Below are 20,607 nucleotides of genomic sequence, written 5' to 3' on the forward strand. Positions count from 1 at the left end.
AATAGATACCTTGTGATATATTCAAATAAAGTGGGATATTCTGAAAAATAATGTTACAACTTCATATATCAATATATGACTCATAAATACAGTCTTAAGTATTTCCATAGAAATTGTGAAATTATTTGTTCTAGTTCTGTGTAGAATGCCGTTGGTAGCTTGATAGGGATTGCATTGAATCTATGGATTGCTTTGGGTAGAATAGCCATTTTGACAATATTGATTCTTCCAATCCATGAACACGGTATGTTTCTCCATCTGTTTGTGTCCTCTTTGATTTCTTTCATCAGTGTTTTATAGTTTTCTATGTATAGGTCTTTTGTTTCTTTAGGTAGATACACTCCTATTTTATTCTTTTTGTTGCAATGGTGAACGGTATTGTTTCCTTAATTTCTCTTTCTGTTTTTTCATTGTTAGTATATAGGAATGCAAGGGATTTCTGTGTGTTAATTTTATATCCTGCGACTTTACTATATTCATTGATTAGCTCTAGTAATTTTCTGGAAGAGTCTTTAGGGTTTTCTATGTAGAGGATCATGTCATCTGCAAACAGCTAGAGTTTCACTTCTTCTTTTCCTATCTGGATTCCTTTTACTTCTTTTTCTGCTCTGATTGCTGTGGCCAAAACTTCCAACACTATGTTGAACAGTAGTGGTGAGAGTGGGCACACCCTTGTCTTGTTCCTGATTTCAGGGGAACTCAGCAATTAAAAATCAGTAATGAACTACTTGAACACTCAGCAACAGGAATTAATCTCAAAAGCACACTTAGAAAAAGAAACTAGACACACACAAAAGTTAAACATCAAAGATACAGAAATCAGAATAGCCATTTCTTATAGAAGGTAAGGGACAGACAGAAAGGGGTAGAAGAAAAGTTTCTTGGGCGATAGGGATGTTCTATATCTCAATTAGAGTGTATGTTATACAACTGTATATGTTTTTAAAGCTCATCAAATTGTATACTTAAGATCTCAACATTGTATGAAAGGTAGCCCTACTTCAATAAAGATTCAAAAAAATTAAAGAAGCAGAAGAAAAAAAAAAAGAAAATACCATTAGAAGAGAAAGTCCAAACAAGGTATCAGATGCTGTAAGAGAGTCATTCTATTTTCATAAATACCACACTGTCTTGAACAATACTCAAGATCCTGGTCTCTTGGAAATATAACTGCAAACTCATAAACAAAATATTAGATTGACCATAAGAAATCACTGTTTCATAACCCCAAATCAGTTGAATATGTCATTCCATGTGTAAAATAAACATTAGCCATTCAGTCGTGTCTGACTCTTTGTGATCCCGTGGACTGTAGGCCGCCAGGCTCCTCCGTTCATGGAATTCTCCAAGCAAGAATACTGGAGTGGGTTGCCATGCCCTTCTCCAGGGGATCTCCCCAACCCAGGGGTCAAACCCAGGTCTCCCACATTACAGGCAGATTCTTCATTGTCTGAGCCACCAGGGAAGCCGCAAGTCCAGGCCAAATTTAAAGCAATATAGTGTCTGTACTGAAACAGAATTAGTTTTAAATAAAAGACTGAAAATGAACATCACTGTGGATTATAATATCGGTGAAGCACAATTTTCCTCCCAATCTCATCTCCCTCTGTTCCTCAGAAGCAAGCATCATCTTGTTTCTGTTTACCATTTCCTTACCTTTTAAGTTCTAGAGTTTTATCTGAATGTATTTCCAGGCACTATGATATTTAGTTTTGTTTGCTTTTTGAGCTTTAAACAGTACATATTGTAATAGCCAGGACATGGAAGCAACCTAGATGCCCATCAGCAGACGGATGGATAAGGAAGCTGTGGTACATATACACCATGGAATATTACTCAGCCATTAAAAAGAATTCATTTGAATCAGTTCTAATGAGATGGATGAAACTGGAGCCCATTATACACAATGAAGTAAGCCAGAAAGATAAAGACCAATACAGTATACTAACACATATATATGGAATTTTAAAAGATGGTAACGATAACCCTATATGCAAAACAGAAAAAGAGACACAGATGCATGGAACAGACTTTTGGACTCTCTGGGAGAAGGCGAGGGTGGGATGTTCTGAGAGAATAGCATTGAAACAAGTATACTATCAAGGGTGAAACAGATCACCAGCCCAGGTTGGATGCATGTGTGGATGCATGTGTTGTTTTTCAAATGCTAAGTCAAGTATCCCTACGGACTGTAGCCTGCCAGGCTTCTCTGTCCATGGGATTTCCCAGGCAAGAATACTAGAGTGGGCTGTCATTTCTTCTTCAGGGAATCTTCCCAACCCAGGGACGGAGCCCGTGTTTCCTGCCCTGGCAGGTGGGTTCTTTACCACGGAACCACCAGGGAAGCCCTACAGATCTACAGTGAAAGATAAAGGGAAACTGGGATGTTTGCAGGGAATCAAGTCATCTTAGAAGCTGAAACAACGAATGAGGAAATCTCTCCTGCAAACCACCCTTTGGGTAACAAACACTAAAGAGAATTAGGATGAGATATCAGTCACATTAAGAAATCTGGCAAACTGATCAGATTCTGCAGGTAAATCTGCCCTGGGTAACAGGCAGCAGAGAACACTCAATGACATCCCTCACTATCTGCTCTGGCTTTACCTGGCATTGGGAGCAAACTAACCCATTATCAGGACTCACCATGGGAAAACATGCTTTTTAAAATCTCTGTGCCATATGACAAGACCATCCCAATTAGTGACACTGTCATGCTGCCCGCCTCAGGTCTGAACATCCATAGCATTCAGGCATGAAGACAAGGACAGGACTGGAGATACATTCTCACTACTGACTTGGGCTGGAGATTGACAACCATCTTCAATGCAGGCTCAGCTTGCTTTAAGTTCTCATCTTTCCCCATCCCAGGTCCACCTCCCATGCTCTAAGCTGGGGGAGTTATTACCTTGAGATTTGAAGCTGGGGGAGTACTCCTTCTTCTATGCCCCAACCATAAACAGACAGGAATTAAGACACTGGTCTCACCGTAAAGGTGATAGGTGACTCATGCTGGGAGTATCACCAGGGACTCCTGACGATTTTCTAAAAGGAGACAGTATAAGGTTTAAACCCTGTTCATTTAACCTATATGCTGAGCACATCATGAGAAACACTGGGCTGGATGAGTTTACAAGCTGGAATCAAGATAGGAGGGAGAAACATCAACAACCTCAGACATGCAGATGATACCACTCTAATGGCAGAAAGTGAAGAGGAAGTAAAGAGCCTCTTCATGAGGGTGAAGGAGGAGAGGGAAAGAGCCAGCTTAAGACTAAACACTAAAAAAAACTAAGACCATGGCATCCGGGCCCATTACTTCATGGCAAATAGAAGGGGAAAAGGTCAAAGTAGTGACATATTTCCTCTTCTTGGGCTCTAAAATCACAACGGATGGTGACTGCAGCCATGAAATCAGAAGACAGTTGCTGCTTGGAAGGAAAGCGATGTTAAACCTAGACAGTGTGTTGAAAAGCAGAGACATTACTCTGCCGACAAAGGTCTGTATAGTCAAGGCTATGGTTTTTCCAGTAGTCATGTACGGATGTGAGAGTTGGACCATAAAGAAAGCTGAGCATCAAAGAATTGATGCCTTCGAACTGTGGTGCTGGAGAAAACTCCTGAAAGTCCCTTGGACATCAAGGAGATCAAACCAGTCAGTCCTAAGGGAAATCAACCCTGAATATTCACTGGAAGGACTGATGCTGAAGCTGAAACTCCAATACTTTTGGCCACCTGATGCAAAGAACTGATTCCTTGCAAAAGTCTCTGATGCTGGAAAAGATTGAGGGCAGAAGGAGAAGAGGGTGTGAGGGGATGAGATGACATCACTGATGCAATGGACATGAACTTGGGCAAACTTCAGGAGATAGTGAGGGTCAGGGAGGCCTGGTGTGCTGCAGTCCATGGGGTTGCAAAGAGTTAGACAGGACTAGGCGACTGAACAACAACAAGGTTTAAAACACTATTCCTTTGACGGATCTGTGTTCTTAATGCCAGTTAGCTGACTTCACAAAAAACACAGCCCATGTTGCATAATACTGGTTTTTGGTAAGAAGTTTGAAAAAAAAATGCCTTGGAGACCAGGAATCTGAATAGACACCATGAGCTGCTTCAACAGACCACCAATTAGAGTCACTAATCCAAATGAAATGTCATATTCATAAAAACTTTTCATTTAGTCCTCAAACAGAAAGATCAATGATCAAGTGTGAATGTAAAATAATGTCATCACAATTGAGTCTGGAAGTTCCTTAAAATACTAAAGATAAAATTAGCATATTGTATAGCAATTCAACTTCCTGGAGATGCACTCAGAAGAACTGAAAACACAGACACAAATACTGGTATACCCATGTTCCCAACAGCATTATTCACAACAGCCAAATGTAGGAACAACCAAAATGTCCAATAACAGATGAAAGGATGCACAGAATGTAGTATAGACCTGTAATGGAATGTTATTCAGCCTTTAAAAGGAATTGAATTCTGACACCTGAATCATCTAGAGTCAGTAAATTCAGAGAAGTAGAATGGTGGTGAGGGGCTGGAGAGTCAGTGTTTAATGGGTACAGAGTTTCAGTCTGGGATGATGAAAAAGTTCTGAAGATGAATAGCACTGATGGCTGAACAACAACTTGAACAGACCTAAAGTCACTAAATGGTGCACTTAAAAAGGGTTAAAATGCGGGCTTCCCTGGTGGTGCAGTAGCTATGCGCTCCCAATGCAGGGGGCCCAGGTTCGAGCCCTGGTTAGAAAACTAGATCTCACATGCCGCAAATAAGATCTGGTGCAGCCAAATAAATATATTAATTTTTAAAAAAGAAGTTAAAATGGTAAGCTTGATGTTGTGTATATTTTACATTTTTTTTTAAAAAGGCAATGACCAAAAAAAAAAAAAAAAAAAGCAATGACCAAAAGTAATTTTACCAAAGCAGTCAAAAGGTAAATAAGTCATCCGTATATGTGATATATCCCAAAGGATCATTCAAAGTTACAACTGTGACTTAGCAGCCATTTATAACACCCAAGCTGATTTCTTTCCAGGAGGTGGGGCCTGAGCATGAACCACAGTCCTTCCAAGGGGCCTTTCAGCAGCACCAGCTTTGGCTCTAAGCAATCAGTCTGCCGGTAACCTGCAAAGACATGTTGAATTTCTCCACCCCAGAGGGATCCTAGATGCAAAGCTGTGCAGGAAGAAACAATTCTTTCTCACGTTTCTGGAATTTCTGGTTATGTCTGTGGTTTACCCCAACAATACCTGACTTCGTAAAGGGACAATTCTCTTAGCCTAATCAAGCCAGCAAATTAATGGCTTTGGGAGATGTTTACATTCATCTAAGCAAATGTGCCAGGGCCAGATCGGATTTCCCAAAGGCAATGTTCCAAAGTGTTAGTGCGAAGAGGAAGAAAAACAGGTGGACGGTGGCTCACCTGTGCAGCCAAGAGAGAGCTTTATTTCACTGAACCATCAGACCTAACAAAAGATTTTTACAATGCAGGTCTGGTGAAATTTCCTATTTATTTATGGGAGCTAAGCATGATCTGGAATCACAAACATCTAGCTAAATTTTGGGAATCAGAGTGTCTATCTCCTAAATAATAGATGGTATCATAGAATATTAAAGAACGTGATGAATGACAAGGAAGACCCCTGACCAGAGTGTAGACCGTTTCCACATCACCCAGGAGGAAACTGGCTCAGATGCTGCAGCCAAACACAGACAGTGAGATACCAGGCCCCCGGGGATGACAGAGCCCTGAGATTAACAAGACTCCGCTCAAGGGAAAATGAGGAGACAAGTCACATTTTGCCAACAAATGTACCCCCAGGAAGCAGAAGTCTAAATAAGTAGCAACTAGATGAAAGAAGTGATAATTTCAATTTAAACTGTTTGGCTTTAGACTTCAATGACAATTTTAATTGCTTTGTAATAAAAATTGCATATTTAAGGTGTACAATGTGATGCTCTGATACAGACAATGGCAAATAATTACTAAAGCCACTTAACACATTGAAGATGTTGTTGTCCTTTTTGTGTGTGTCTGCTATGTCAGTAAATTTTAAAGTATATAATACAGTCAAATGAAAATTCTTAAAAAAGTAAACAGGGCAGAGATATCCAGGATCAAGTTTATAAACGGCACTTCAGCTCCTGACACTGGCAATTTCTCTGTAAATCCACCTGAAATCCTCACTCCCTTTACACTAGTTAAGGCCAGGGTAACCTATGGAATAATCTTATGGGTATTTCTCAGCACAAAAGCACTAAAAACATCAAACCAGGTCATACTAAAACTGCTGTAATGCTAACTAAAGAAAAAAAGGAAATCTATTATGAAAAAAACTAAATGAATGGCAACCAACAAATTCTCTCTAAAATTACTAAAAACAATGAAAAATTTCAAGTTTTATCCAAACATCTATTTTCTTTACTACTGTTATGAACAAGCACAACTATATAACACAATGAGTGAGTCTATATGTGGCATGGATTCCATTTACATTTTTTTAATAAACATAATTATAATGAATATGATTAGATGCGATGTTTGAAAAAAAAAGATGCTGTCGCCAGCATCTTATTCCCTTTCTCAAATACATTCTTTTCTCCTAGATTTAATTTTATAGATTCAATTACAGAAGCTTTCTAGTAAATACAACTTTGTGTAAATAAAGGTTTTCATGAACAACAACCAAATTTCCATTAATACCACTATGCTCTTTCGGCATGAAAACATTAAAAATCAACTTCATATCTCTGATGCTTATAGACTTCTTTATAAAATTTACTGAATATTATGCAAGAGCCTGTGAATAAAAGTTATCAAAAGCTGTCCTGACCTGATCTCAATACAAATCGCTTATGTTTTTGTAACATTTGCTTAAACAACAAAATTGGCTGGATACAAAGAGCAAACTTTGGTAGCATGGTGTGAAAGTTAAAGTGAAGTCGCTCAGTCATATCCGACTCTTTGCAACACCAGGGACTGTAGCCTACCAGGCTCCTTAAGGGACAGTCCATGGAGTTTTTCAGGCAAGAGTACTGGAATGGGTTGCCATTTCTTTCTCCAGGGGATCTTCCCAACCCAGGGATCAAACCTGGGTCTCCCGCATTGCAGGCAGACGCTTTACCATCTGAGCTACAGGGACGCCCGTAGCATGGTGTAAATCATTAAAAGAAAGTTTTTCTTGGGTACAATGTGTCTTACTTTTTTACTGAAGTATACTTGATGTGCAATATTATATGTGACACGTGTACAATAGTGATTCACGATTTTTACTAGTTATAAAATTGACAGAGAACTTTCCCAAAATGCTTCTGGTACTTCATGAGAGGTATACACTGTGGTACCGAGTGACACTTACCTTGCGGTAGATCATGTGGCACATGGCTACTCTCAGCCTCATCCCCGCACACTGGACGTGGTAGAAGTACAAGTGGTGTAGAATGGCCAAGACAAGCGTGCAGGCACTCAGCACCCCGGCATAGCCATGGGCTTCGTACAAAGCAGCAGAATCAGAGGGATCGTAGTTTTCAAAATAACCAATAATTTTCCCCAAAATTATGGGCTGAACTACTCTGGTACTTTCCTAAAAACAAATTTTAAAAAATCTTCATTAGATATACAAGCCAGACCAGGTTTCCTTTAGGCTTTGGTTTGTTGTTTTTTTGTTTGTTTGTTTTTTGGTCAGTCGACAGAGTAAATAAAGACTTTATTCAGCCCTCAAACATTCAATCATAAAATCTAGTTGTGAGACTGAAGCTAATTGGATTCGTGGGTGCTAAGTCGCTTCAGTCACGTCCACCTCTTTGCGACCCCATGTACTGTAGCCTGCCAGTCTCCTCTGTGCATGGGATTCTCCAGGCTATGGGTTGCTATGCCCTTTTCCAGGGGATTTTCCCTACCCAGGGATTGAACCCGCGTCTCTCAGGTCTCCTGCACTGGCAGGCGGCTTCTTCACCACCTGGGAAGCCCCTGGCACCACCTGGGAAGCCCCAAACCCGGTTTTCTTACCACACGCTTTACTTTTATTATTACTTGTTAAAAAGGCATCTTGACAAAATGCAACATTCCTAGTTAATCTAAAGAAAAAACTCCACAGATCCACTATCTTCTATAAGACAAGCAGACAACAGTTTTTTTTAACCTAAGCAAAAGTGTGATAAAGACAACAAAGTCTTGGTTACTAACACTGTGGTTAGTACATTGTGGATGCTCAATAAATCTTACAACCAGTGCTTTAGAACACATTTGGCAAAATACCAAGTGAGTCTTGGCTTCAGATGAGCATAAGAAAGGTAAGAAATCTGTTTCCATATGAACAAGCCCTTTTGGCAGCCTGCTTCTGGTCCCCTGTAATCTCAGTGTCCCAGCCCAACAGAAATTCAAGGTCATTCACGTACGGGAGGACCACTCTTGCCATCTCTGTCAGAGTTAAGAGCCTTTATGGAGGGGAAGCTGAATAAGACGGCACAGGAGTAAGACATGGAGATCGTCAGCCTCCCCACAAATACATCAAAAACTCATCAAGAGGGACTACCCTGATGGTCCAGTGGCTAAGACCCCGTGTTCCCAATGCAGGGGGCTCAGGTTCGATCCCTGGTCAAAGAAAAAGATCCCACATATAACAGCTAAGAGTTTGAACAACTAAAGATCCTATATACCACAACTGAGACCTGCTGCAGAAGCCAAATACATAAATACTTAAAACAAAAACACTCATCAAGAGCCTTTATGAACTGAGACATTAGCACAAACAGAGCCCCTCTTTCCAAACCTGAACTCTACACATACAGGGATCAAGAGAATGGAGCCCAGCATCTGCTAGAGTTTCTCGCAGAGAGCAGGCTTGGGAGGTTCCCAGGAACCCAGCCCCAGGGTACACTGTATCACTTTAGCAGAAGCCAAGCTAAAAAAATGATGTCATCCATGGTTCTTCATCTGCCAAACACTACAGGTACTGGTTTAAAATACATATTAACCAATCATCTTTTCCCCAAGGCAAAAATTACAATTCTAAACCAATGAGTTGGGAAGCATTGGGACTTATATCTTAAGTATGGCATAGGGAAAACAATTTTCCTTCCCAAAACTAACGTCAAAAAAACTGCAACACTTGCCCACTCTCTCAAATGGACACTCCACCCCACAACCTACTTCTGGCCCCTTGTCGCCCCTTGAAGGTCCCATTCTTTCTCACCAAGGAAAACCAAACACTCAACAAATCCAAGTCACCAAAAGTAAACACCTCGGCCCTCGACATCATTTCCTCCAGAATTCTCAAAGGACAAAATGCCAAAAGTTCGGAAATCTTTCTAGAATTCGGATTTTCCTTTTAAACAATCCCTCCTTAATAATACAGACAGGATAAATAATTGACGGGTTACTTTTGATAGCTCTGTCTGTCCAAAGCTGAAGAACCCCCATGCAAGAGGAAGGGAAGGAGAATCAAAACTTCAATCAGCAAACAAAACAAACACATATTTTCTGCTCAGTCAACTAATGCCTGATCAGATTATTCACAGAAAGCTGTCTCCATCCTTCAAATGAATGCAACACTGAAGCCCAACACTTGTGTCTTGCTCTGCACACACAAACCCACACATTCACTGACTGCCTTGCCTTCCACAAGGTCATGGAAGGTTTCATCTAATAGGGAAAAGAAGGTTAACGCTGTTTAGCTGAACATGAGTAAGATGATCAGATAAGAGTAAGATTGCCCAACAACACAAAGGTTTGTTGTTAAATTTCCAGCAAGCCCCATGATTCATCCCAAGGGGCATGAAGAGCTTATTTAAAAAGCCCCTCACATCGTATATTGCAAAACACACTGTTTATAGAGTTCACTGAGATAGAAGTCTGAAGGCTTACACAGAGAAACAAGAAAGTCAAACTGTACACAAGGGCAGTCCCAGCCCAGGTATGGCCCAGAGCAGTCCAGAGCTGCAGCCTACAACCCTGAGGCTCTCCACCAGAAGCCCAGTGCTAACAGCCACCATCCCAAACTTTCCTAAAACTTATGATTATATCTGGAATCACTGTTGTCTGGGCCTCAGCTCTCCACGTGAGCCTAACATTGAAAATCCACCAAAGAAGAGTACCAACAGAAGTAACAAACTCAGCAAAAATGAGCTTTTTTAAAAATAACGATCACTACTGCTTTAGCATCTTGATTTTTTCACTGAGGCCAACTTGAATACCTCAGTTGATCAAATAGTCTGATTAAGGAATTTATCTGGTCCACGACCCAAAGTGTCCACTCTTCTGTTGGTTTTTGACCCTAACCCTCAACTGAGTGAGAAATAAAACAACTGAGAAACATTCAGTATCAAAGTTAAAAGTAGCCACAAGAAAAACAGGAACAAGGTCAAAATTACTCCTATGATCCCTTCATATTTGACACCCAAACTACAACTCCACAAACTACAACTCCACAAACTACAACTCCACAAACTACAACTCCACAAACTACAACTCCACAAACTAACTGAGAAGATAGTTTTTATTCCTTCACAAGAATTCTTCACAACCACAAAGCCAAAAAGGATTTTTACAAGATCACAATATAATAGCAGTGTCCCATGGTTCGAGGTTCAAGTCTCTGAAGCAGACATTTCTTGGTGGAGCCCTTGGTATTCAGCCTCCGGAGAGCACCTCCCATGTGACCCTATCTCTTGTTTTTAGGGGAACTTCTTACACAGCTTGAGGCTAGAAATTCCCCAGTGGGTACAGTTCCTCATCTATGATTCCACATGTGCTGCTTTAAACATTTCTTGCCCAACTCTATTATCTTTGATTCATGAGAGAAAAAGGAAAGCACAGGAACTAGAAACCATCTAACACAGAAGGAAATAAGCAGGTGAGCTTATGGGAAAATGATCAGGCAGTTAATCTGTAGAAACTGGAGAAGAGACAATGTTAGACTTGAGAAAGATCCAGAGCTAAGAGGGAAAGCAGTGAATTTGGGGAAATTAAACCATCAGTATTTCAGCCTATCTGTCCTCACTCCTCTGTTACACAGTGGACTTCATGATGAGTGCATCACTCACGAGGAGCTGAGAGCACTGAGGGCTGTAGCCCAGCCCCCAGAAACTGGTTTGAGTGAGTGAGTGAAAGTCGTTCAGTCGTGTCCACCTCTTTGCGACCCCATGGACTATACAGCCCATGGAATTCTCCAGGCCAGAATACTGGAGTGGGATAGCCGTTCCCTTCTCCACTGGATCTTTCCAACCCAGGGATCAAACCCAAGTCTCCCTCATTGCAGACAGATTCTTTACCAGCAGAGCCACAAGGGAAGCCCGAGAATACTGGAGTGGGTAGCCAATCCATTCTCCAGCAGATCTTCCCAACCCAGGAATTGAACCAGGGTCTCCTGCATTGCAGGCTGATACTTTACCAACTGAGGTATCAGCGAAGCCTCCCAAGACTCACAACAAATTAGGGATGCAGACTGAAGTCCTCACTCCCTGGAAGATTCCAGATGCACAAACTAACCCCATGTAAGCATCTGCTATCCTCCTGTCCTACACTGTCAGGGCATCTGCGCCTAGGGGGACGACAGACCGGCTGTGAATGATTTACAAGGACCACAAAGGGTTTTAATCAGAATTCCAGGAGATCTATCATACTTCCAAGAAAAACTCATATGAACCCAAGTCCTGACATTCCAGCTAAAGGGTGGGGCACTGGAGAGGGGGCTCATGAGAGGTTAACAGGCAACCCAGAGTAAACAAAGCAAGAAAGACAGAGTTGGATTCATTATGCAAATCCATTCTCCACTGACAAAATGCTTGTGTGTTTCAGGGCCAACATTCTCTTTCAGGTACAGAGCAGAAGCCCTTACAAATGAGATTTCCTTCCTGTGTCTACTTCTTAAAAAAAAACAGTCAGCTCAAAATACTCTTTACTCCAAAAAGGAAGATTCCAGGGTAAAGCATTCAGCTACCTTGTTCTATTCTTCTATTTTTGAAATGTTCCTTAAAATCTTCAGGGAAAAAGGAAACTCCACACTGTAGGAAGCAGCGGTACAATGCTGTTGTCAGAAAAAAGTCTTGGCTCTGTGACCTGGTGGCTCAATCAGTAAAGAATCCACCTGCCACGCAGGAGACCTGGGTTCAATCCCCTGGAGAAGGAAATGGCAACCCCTCCAGTCTTGCCTGGGAAATCCCATGGATAGAGGAGCCTTAGTGGGCTCCAGTCCATGCGGTTGCAAGACAACTTAGCAACTAAACCTGTGACTCTTCAGTGGAGGCTGTGGAAGGAGAGGAAATCTCAGGACAGAACAAAGAGAACCCTGGTCTAGAAATCAAAACACTGTGCTTCAGAAACCAGGTCGGCCACCTGCGAATCACATGATGCCAGGCCCCTCTTGTGCCCTCCTGCACCTCCAGGTCCTCATCGATGGAAATACCTGCCTTGCCTCCCTCGGAGGAATCCTGGGACAACTAAATGAGCTACAACAGCTCAGAGTGCTCTGAAACCATCATCAAAACAAATGTAAACTATGATCACTTTACTATACAGAACTTCCAGGAAGAGACCTATTGTATTCTTAATGGCAGAGGCTGGTTTCACAAAGAGCTTGGAGAACTGTTCACAAGTGATCATAGCAGAAAACTCTTGAAAAAAAGTCATTCATAAAAGCTAACTCTTATGGACAGTAATGAAAACTATCAGTTCTAGCCAGATTTTTGAAATCTGATCCATTATAAATGCAGTCTTGTAAAAATGAGTTACCTACTTCCTGCCTTCAAAAAGAAAACAGATTGAGGGGATGCGTGGAATAGGTGATGGAGATTAAAAGGTACAATCTTACAGGTGTAAAATAAAAAAGGCAAGAGAATGTAATGTACAGCATAGGAAATGTAGTCAATAATATTGGAATAGCTCTGTATGGTGATAAAGTATAACTAGACTTAATAGGGTGAGCATTCTGTAATGTACAGAAATGTTTAATCACTACGTTATATGTAAGTCTACCATACTGAAATTGAAAAAAAATTAATTTAATAAAAATTAACATGTTTTTAAAAACAAAAACGATTGAAAAGCATTCCCCTCCTTTAGACCTCAAGGTCATCACTGTGGATATTACTAACACCTAATGGCTAGCTAGTGCTATGCTTCCCTGATAGCTCAGTTGGTAAAGAATCCACACACAATGCAGGAGGACCCTGGTTCGGTTCCTGGGTGGGGAAGATCAGCTGGAGAAGGGATAGGCTACCCACTCCAGTATTAATGGGTTTCCCTTGTGGCTAAGTTGGTAAAAGAATCCACCTGCAATGCAGGAAACCTGGGTTGGGAAGATCCCCTGGAGAATGGAAAGGCTACCCACTCCAGTATTCTGGCCTGGAGAAGTCCATGGACTGTGCTCCTAAGAACCAGCAGGGTGCACACAGCAGGTCTGCTCTGCAGGTTCCTGTCTTGCTTTGCTCAATTCTCCCTCCTCCTCTCCCTTGCTGTGTGGGGCTCAGGAGTTACTCCAGGCCCACAGTTTCTTTGCTACCAGCAGCCTCCTTGGTGGAGCAAAAGTGAGGGACACATGGAAGGAGGGTTGGGAAATAAATGCAAAGACCACTCAGCTCTTGGGGAACCAGCCCTGAATTGAGGCATAAAGCCCATTTTGGGACGCAGAGGATTCTGTTTACTTCCTGCCCATCGGCTGAGCTCTGAAGTGAAAATTTACACAAATATGTGTGTGTTCCTACAGCTTCCAATGGCCTTGAACAAAGACCAAGTGTCAGGACAAGGCCAGGCCATTTCTAAGGTTCCCAGAAAGAGGACATAAACCCTGGCCACACCTCCCCTCTCAGGGGAAGGGACGGGGTGAACCCACTCTGGCTCTCTGAGGTCACCCTACTTACGCACCAGCAATGGAGACCTCACCTCTCAGAGAGAAGCCCTGACGACCTGGGGAGGTGGTCTCTGTGACTCAGGCCCAGGCAGAGACTTCAGGCTCCTCCTCTCCACCCTGAGGAACCTGGGCAGGCAGAGACCTGTCCTCCCCACCCATGGTCCCCATGAAGGTGCACACAGGGGCCAGGCGTGCTAGGAACTCGCTGGCTGTTCTGTTCTAATTAGCATCGGCCTGCAAGAGCTCCTCGAACCCTTAAAGTCATTCCTAACACTCATAAGAGAGATGTTTTCATGGTTTTGAAATCCTAACCCTGGGAGGGGGGATCGGGATGGGGAATAAGTGTAAATCTATGGCTGATTCATATCAATGTATGACAAAACCCACTGAAATGTTGTGAAGTAATTAGCCTCCAACTAATAAAAAAATTTAAATAAAAAAAAAAAGAAATCCTAACCCTAAATAGCTCACCCTGGAATGGCATCACCCTGCCTCTTCCCACTGGTGCTGCTGCCAGTAGTTCAAGGGAAGGCCCTGCCTGGGTTGTGGGTGGTCAGAGCACACTGCATGGGAATCGTGGATAATCCACACAGCATTCTGTGTACCAGATGAACCAAGAGGGCTGCAGGTCACACAGAAAACATGTTTGCATTTTAGAGAATCCTGGGCTGAGTTTAGATCTTCCAGTATCTAACATAGGTCAGCAAGCAGCAAAGATAGAAGATCAAAAAATGGAAAGCTGCTTCATAAAATCAATTATTTAACTAACGTTCATTGCACTTTTCTCAGTAGCTTTAATCACTGAAAACCCAAAAGTACCTGAAAATGAGTTCTAAAATCAGATCCTTACTAGCTTCGTCATAAGAAATGATTTCTCATTTCTCCAAAACAGCAGTATGTCAAAAGGCAAGTCAAGGAAGAGGAGTGTTTATGCTAGATTTCAAACTTCTTTTGACTGCCAACAACAACAACAAAAAATTCAAGGTTTACTTCTCCTTGAGCTTTAATGACCGTGAAGTCCCTGAATTCCAATGGATCAGAACTAAGAGTTCTACCAGTTCTACCAGTGTCCTAAGGACATAAATTTAGAGTGAGCACTGTATGCCAGTCACCTAGGAATATAGGAAGAGTCACCTAGGAAATACAGGCCACTGTCTAGAGTTTTATGCTTTAAACCACCAAGGTCGCAACACAGCAAGATCAAGAAACCTCCCTCCTGGGAGAAAGCCCAGTTTCACCTGATTCATCTGCTACCCTCCCAGGGACTGTCTGGTTCCCACCCTAAGACCTCAGGCCTGGGACACACCCTGCATGTGGGAAAGTGTATTCAGACACCAGGAGACAACAGGAGAACTGCTCCACACTCTGGTAACTGACCTGGAGTTCTCATTCTCACTGAACAGATATGTTCCCAGATTCATGGGAAGCAACTTGGCACATGTACTAAAAGAACAACATAGAAGATTCCACCTCTGTGCAGATCATCGATGTCCCAACATAGCCACTATCCATGACCTACTGCCTTTCCCCTCCCTGGTCCATCTCAAGGAGCCAGTCTGGAATGCTTTCATAACAGCATGGATGGATGTTTAGAACTTAAGTCATCAGAACAGTCACAAGCTCATTCACTTGTAGCAAAGGCCAACCCACCTTTGTCATCAAGAATTAAACCTCCCAGGACCACCCAGTCACCTGGGAGCTGACAGATTCCCTGTCTCTCCAGTTGTGTGGGGTGGGCTTCACCTACCCAGCTGCCCACTGCCCGCAGTGCAACACAGCCTTTAAACAAGAGCCACACCGCCCACCTGCCACCTGGCTCACCCACCTCACTCCAACACAATGGACTGAGGATAACTCACCACCTTCTCCACCTAAAACCCCCCCTTTCACAGCAACTGCATCTTCCATCCCTCCTGCCCTCACACACTCACAGCCCGCCCGTGTCCCTAAGGCAGCGCTAAGGCACCACGGAGAGCACAAGCCACCCAGGGGGGTCTGCAGCAGACCTCCAGCAGGTCAGCCAGAACAGGGGGCTGCCGGCACTGTGTCCCCAGGGGGACTGTCCTCTGTGGGGTTCTTGAGGATCTTCAGGGTCACGGAGGTCACTGACCTCATGGCTTTCTACCCTGGTTTGCCCTGCACATCCCGTCCTCCACCCTCTGCCAATGCCAGGCTACCAGGATCCCCCTTCAACCAGCAGACCAGCTCCACAGTGAGGGACAGAAACCAGCATGGAGGGTGCACAGAATTTAGGGTGAAGCTGGAGCTCCTCCCCACAGGAGGGCTCTGACCTGGGTGACCTGGCCCATGGGGACAGGGCAGCCCAGGGAAGGGTGTGCTTTTGGGAGCTCTGGCAGCTCCCGCCCAGATGCAGGGCCCCAGGTTCTGTTCCATAGGAAGGGGAGAGGTGACAATCCCTTCTTAAGAAACCATTTATCAGATGTGACCTGGGCAAGTTAAGAATCATTTGCTGAGAGCCTGTAAAATGTCTTCTAGGCTCAAGGCTTCCCAAGTGACTCAGTGGTAAAGAATCTGCCTGTATGTGAAGTAATTAGCCTCCAACTAATTAAAAAAAAAAAAAAGAATCTGCCTGTAATGCAGGAGATGTGGGTTCAACCCCTGGGTCAGGAAGATCGCCTGGAGAAGGAAATGGCAACTCACTCTAGTATTCTTGCCTGGAAAATTCCATGGACAGAGGAGCCTGGCAGACAACTAGGCCAAGGTTTCCCAAAGAGTCAGACATGACTAAGCAACTGAGCACACACACATGTATCCTGGGCTCAGATCCAAGTTTACTTCCTCAAAACCACAGGGCCCATACTCCTTGAGGTTGCAGGATCTTCTTTTGATCAAGGACCACTCTTAGCATTCATACTGAACATCAAGAACACTCTAACATGGCATAAAATTCTTCTTTTCAGTGTCATCCTTCCATAACACTATGTTTTAATCAGTTAAAAGGAAAAGAGTAATCCCCGGAGGTCCAGTACTTTAAGCATCTGTTTATTATAAAGATACATCAACCACTGAGCTACATCACAGACAAGTTTTCATAGACACATTTTATCCTCTGACCTCTCTCCCCACAGGTCTCATCCATCTCAGTAGTGAACCACATACACTGAAAATCAATGCACTGTATGTAAAAGCTTTTACCTCAATTAATGTAAAAATTCCCAAAACTACATAGGATTTCCAGTAACACTTGATGATTGCTTTTGTTAAAGAAGGCTTCCGTGCATCTTTCTCAGCTTTTAAAACCTCTTGATCCCAGTACCTGCAATGAGAAACAAAACACAATAAAGAACAGGTGTCCACTGAAGGGAAAACGGGGGAGGGGCAGAGTGGAAGATGAGCCTTCACCACAGGGCACTCTGTGGCTGCCCCACAGATGCTGGCAAATTGCTCACAGGGCTCCTGAAAGATGAGCGGTACAGACTGAAGCACCAGAAAAACAGACCTTGAGGGGAGAGCCCCAGTCTTGGGAAACAAGTTCCTGCCAAGTTTTGCTGGATTCTCAGCACCATGAGCAGCTCAAGAGGGCAGACTCCCTCCTCCAGGGGCCCCACCTCCAGGGACAGAGATCGGCCTGCCGGGCCATGACTGCAGGCTCCCTCCACGTCCACAAACGCACAGGGGTCAGCCCTCCAAAGTGGGCTAAGCCCAGGGTCAGCCTGAGGGGGTGAGCATGCAGTGTCAGGAGAAGAGGCTCAGAAGTACCCAGAGGAAGGCAAAGCGCCCCACCCCACACCCCACACCTTCAGCTCGTGGAAATTCCCTCTTCCTCCCCTTCTCCCTGCTGCCTGTGCTCACCTTTGCAGCTCTTCTCCAAGGTGCTGGGAGCGATCTTCTGGAAGCACCGAGTACATGTCATCTTCTTCTAATCTCCGTTTGTGACCGATTTTAAACAAGGGATTTAGCCACCTGTTAAAAATTAAGAGAAACAGAGAATGACATATATCCAAACTACACATCTTTGTCTAATCAGAATCCCACTCTGCCAGGCTTTGTTTGTTTGTTTTTAAAAAGAGGTCTACAGAAATAGGTCCCCAGGTGGCTCAGAACCCACCTGCAATGTGGAAGACCCAGATTTGATCCCTGGGTCGGGAAGATAACCTGGAGAAGGAAATCCTGAAAGAATACCCACTCCAGTATTCTTGCCTGGAGAATTCTATGGACAGAGGAGTCTGATGGACTACAGACCATGGCGGGGGAGGGTCACAAAAAGTTGGACACAACTGAGAGACTAACACTTTCACTTTTAAATATTTAGAAATTTAAATATATAGAAATACGGGGAAAACACACACACACATATACACATAGTCCCTAACTCTACATGGTGAAAGACCCTGGAAGCAAGAACACATTGGTACTAAATATCATTCAAGCCCCCAGATCTTGGTGTTTTTGCTTTTTAACATACATTATTACAATTTGTTCTTTTCTGATAAGAATTTCTAAGGACAACTCTCAGCAACTTTCAAATAGGTGGCACATTATTAGCAACAATAGTCACCATGCTGGACGTCATGACTTATTTAACCTGAAGTTTGTGCCTCTCGGTCCCCTTCGCCCAGACTTTTGCTTTTTAATATTCTTTCTAAGAGGAACCAGGGTTCCCTGAAGCAATGGCTGATTCCAATGTTGCTGCAATATGTACTGTTAGTCACTCAGTTGTGTCTGAATCTTTGTGACCCCAGACTTTATTTAGTACACCGGGCTCCTCTATGGGATTCTCCGGGGAAGAATACTGGAGTGGGTTGCCATTCCCTTCTCCAGGAGATCTTCCCAACCCAGGGATCAAACCTGAGTCTCTTGCATTGGCAGGCAGATTCTTTACCACTGAGCCACCAGGGAAGTACTAAAATATTCGCTGACAATATGTACTAGCAGCTGACAATTAGCTTTTTTTGATCATAATGCAAGCACCTGACATTATGCCTTGGAGACACTCACTTTGGAGACTTCAACTGGAATAAACACAGGCCACTATACAGCTAGGTAAGGAGCCAGGCCACCCTACTCCTGAAGTTCCCTTTTTCAGAAAGCTCTGATTGACCTGCTAACAGACCACCTTATTTCTGATAACAGACTGCTTATTTCTCCCTTCCTGTACTTTAATTCTCACTCATGTCTTAATTATCAACAGATAGTGACTGGAAACCTCAAGTACCCAGCCATTGACTCCAACAAGTCAGAAGCACAGGTCCAGGTTCGCTCATGATCCATGTTGCTCTCTCCCTAGGACCTTGCTGTGTGGCCCCAGGCATGCCTTGTACCCTCCAGGACATGTGCGTAATAAACTTCATTTCAAAGTTCCCTGATGGTCATAATCAAGAACACAAGGACCAGTCCAGCCACAGCAGGGGCTCCGATGGGGAAAATGTCTGTGGGGGCTGCTGTAATGAGAAAGGGCCCAGGTGAACAGAGTCCCAAGCATTCCCAGCAACAGCATCATGATTGATAGGCTGAGACCAACAGGCATGAAAGTATAAGATAAGCTTGGGACAACTTGCCTCATAAAATAAACAGCTCAAGGAATCATAAGGATGTGTCAAAAGGACAAAGAAGCCAGCCTAAGGTACTTTTGCTAGCCAAATCTGGGATACTAGGATGTTAAATAAGTGTCAATGAGTGATAACCCATTAAATAATGAAAAAATCCATGACTCTTTACTGCTTCATAAATAGGAGAAGGGAAAATCTGCATTCTAGAATAGAAACAAATATAGAGGGAACAATAGAAGTCAGAAAATGATCAGAAATAGTCAGAAAATGATCAACGGAAGTTAAAACTAGTGTGAAAGTTTAATGTGAATTATATTTACATAGTCTCAAATTATCCCTCTACAAATTATTGATGGAAAAAACAGTAACTGTACAAAAGACTAAAAAACCTTATTCAAACCAATTATGTGTCATTTAAATGATAATGATTAATATGCAAAGAAAGCCCAAAGATGAATATCATCTACTGGTTTTGCCAGGGTAAGGAAATTTCCAAAGCCAGATGATAATCACTCATGAAAGCAGAGACCACATTTCTCTTATTTATTGCATTATTCCTAGCATAATACAGGTAAAGAGATACTCAAGAATTCTTTGTTGAATAAATGAAATTTCTTTGAATTATCAAAGAAGCCATAAGAGAGACTGAGCTTCAAATTTTGCTCACCCTGGCCTCCTGGCATCTCTAAAGAACCTCAGTCCAGGATTCCAGTCTCAGCAGTGGTCCTGAAGACCCGAGGTCTCAACTACAGCCTCACTCCACTTCATCCCCTTCAGTTCAGCACCTCCATAACCCTTAATATCTCTAGGTCTCAATTTCCTTCCAAAACAAAAGTACAGATTTGTGAGCATCACCACTACACAAGTTTGAAACATGCTTGGCCCTTTATCCTACAGTCATTCCCTACACAGAGAAGGTGATGGCACCCCACTCCAGTACTCCTTGTCTGGAAAATCCCATGGATGGAGGAGCCTGGTAGGCTGCAGTCCATGGGATCGCAAAGACTGAGCAACTTCACTTTCACGCCTTGGAGAAGGAAATGGCAATCCACTCGTGTTCTTGCCTGGAGAATCCCTGGGACGGGGGAGCCTGGTGGGCTGCCGTCTATGGGCACAGAGTCGGACACAACTGAAGCGACTTAGCAGCAGCTGCTGCAGCAGCCCTCCCTACAGAAAATGCTCAGGGAATTAGCTTTGGGACATAACCCTGAAAGGCCCTCTTTAAAACTCTGCTTGCC

At 43.2% G+C, this 20,607-nt stretch overlaps 1 protein-coding gene across 3 annotated transcripts in view; it reads right to left on the reverse strand.

The window, feature by feature from the left end:
* LOC122686616 (ATP-binding cassette sub-family C member 4) overlaps positions 1-20,607 on the reverse strand; it is a 189,114-nt gene that overhangs the window by 133,874 nt on the left and 34,633 nt on the right. For 2 of the 3 annotated variants that reach the window (XM_043891780.1, XM_043891781.1), the window contains exons 2-4: positions 17,673-17,783; positions 17,016-17,136; positions 7,371-7,595 (exon numbers count right to left, since the gene is read on the reverse strand). In XM_043891780.1, the coding sequence (XP_043747715.1) occupies positions 7,371-7,595; positions 17,016-17,136; positions 17,673-17,783 (457 nt within the window). The remainder of the gene's footprint in view (positions 1-7,370; positions 7,596-17,015; positions 17,137-17,672; positions 17,784-20,607) is intronic. The other variant, XM_043891782.1, reaches the window with a different exon arrangement.

The sequence above is a fragment of the Cervus elaphus genome, chromosome 30 (genome assembly GCF_910594005.1).
Source record: "Cervus elaphus chromosome 30, mCerEla1.1, whole genome shotgun sequence".
In the NCBI taxonomy this organism is placed as follows: domain Eukaryota; kingdom Metazoa; phylum Chordata; class Mammalia; order Artiodactyla; family Cervidae; genus Cervus; species Cervus elaphus.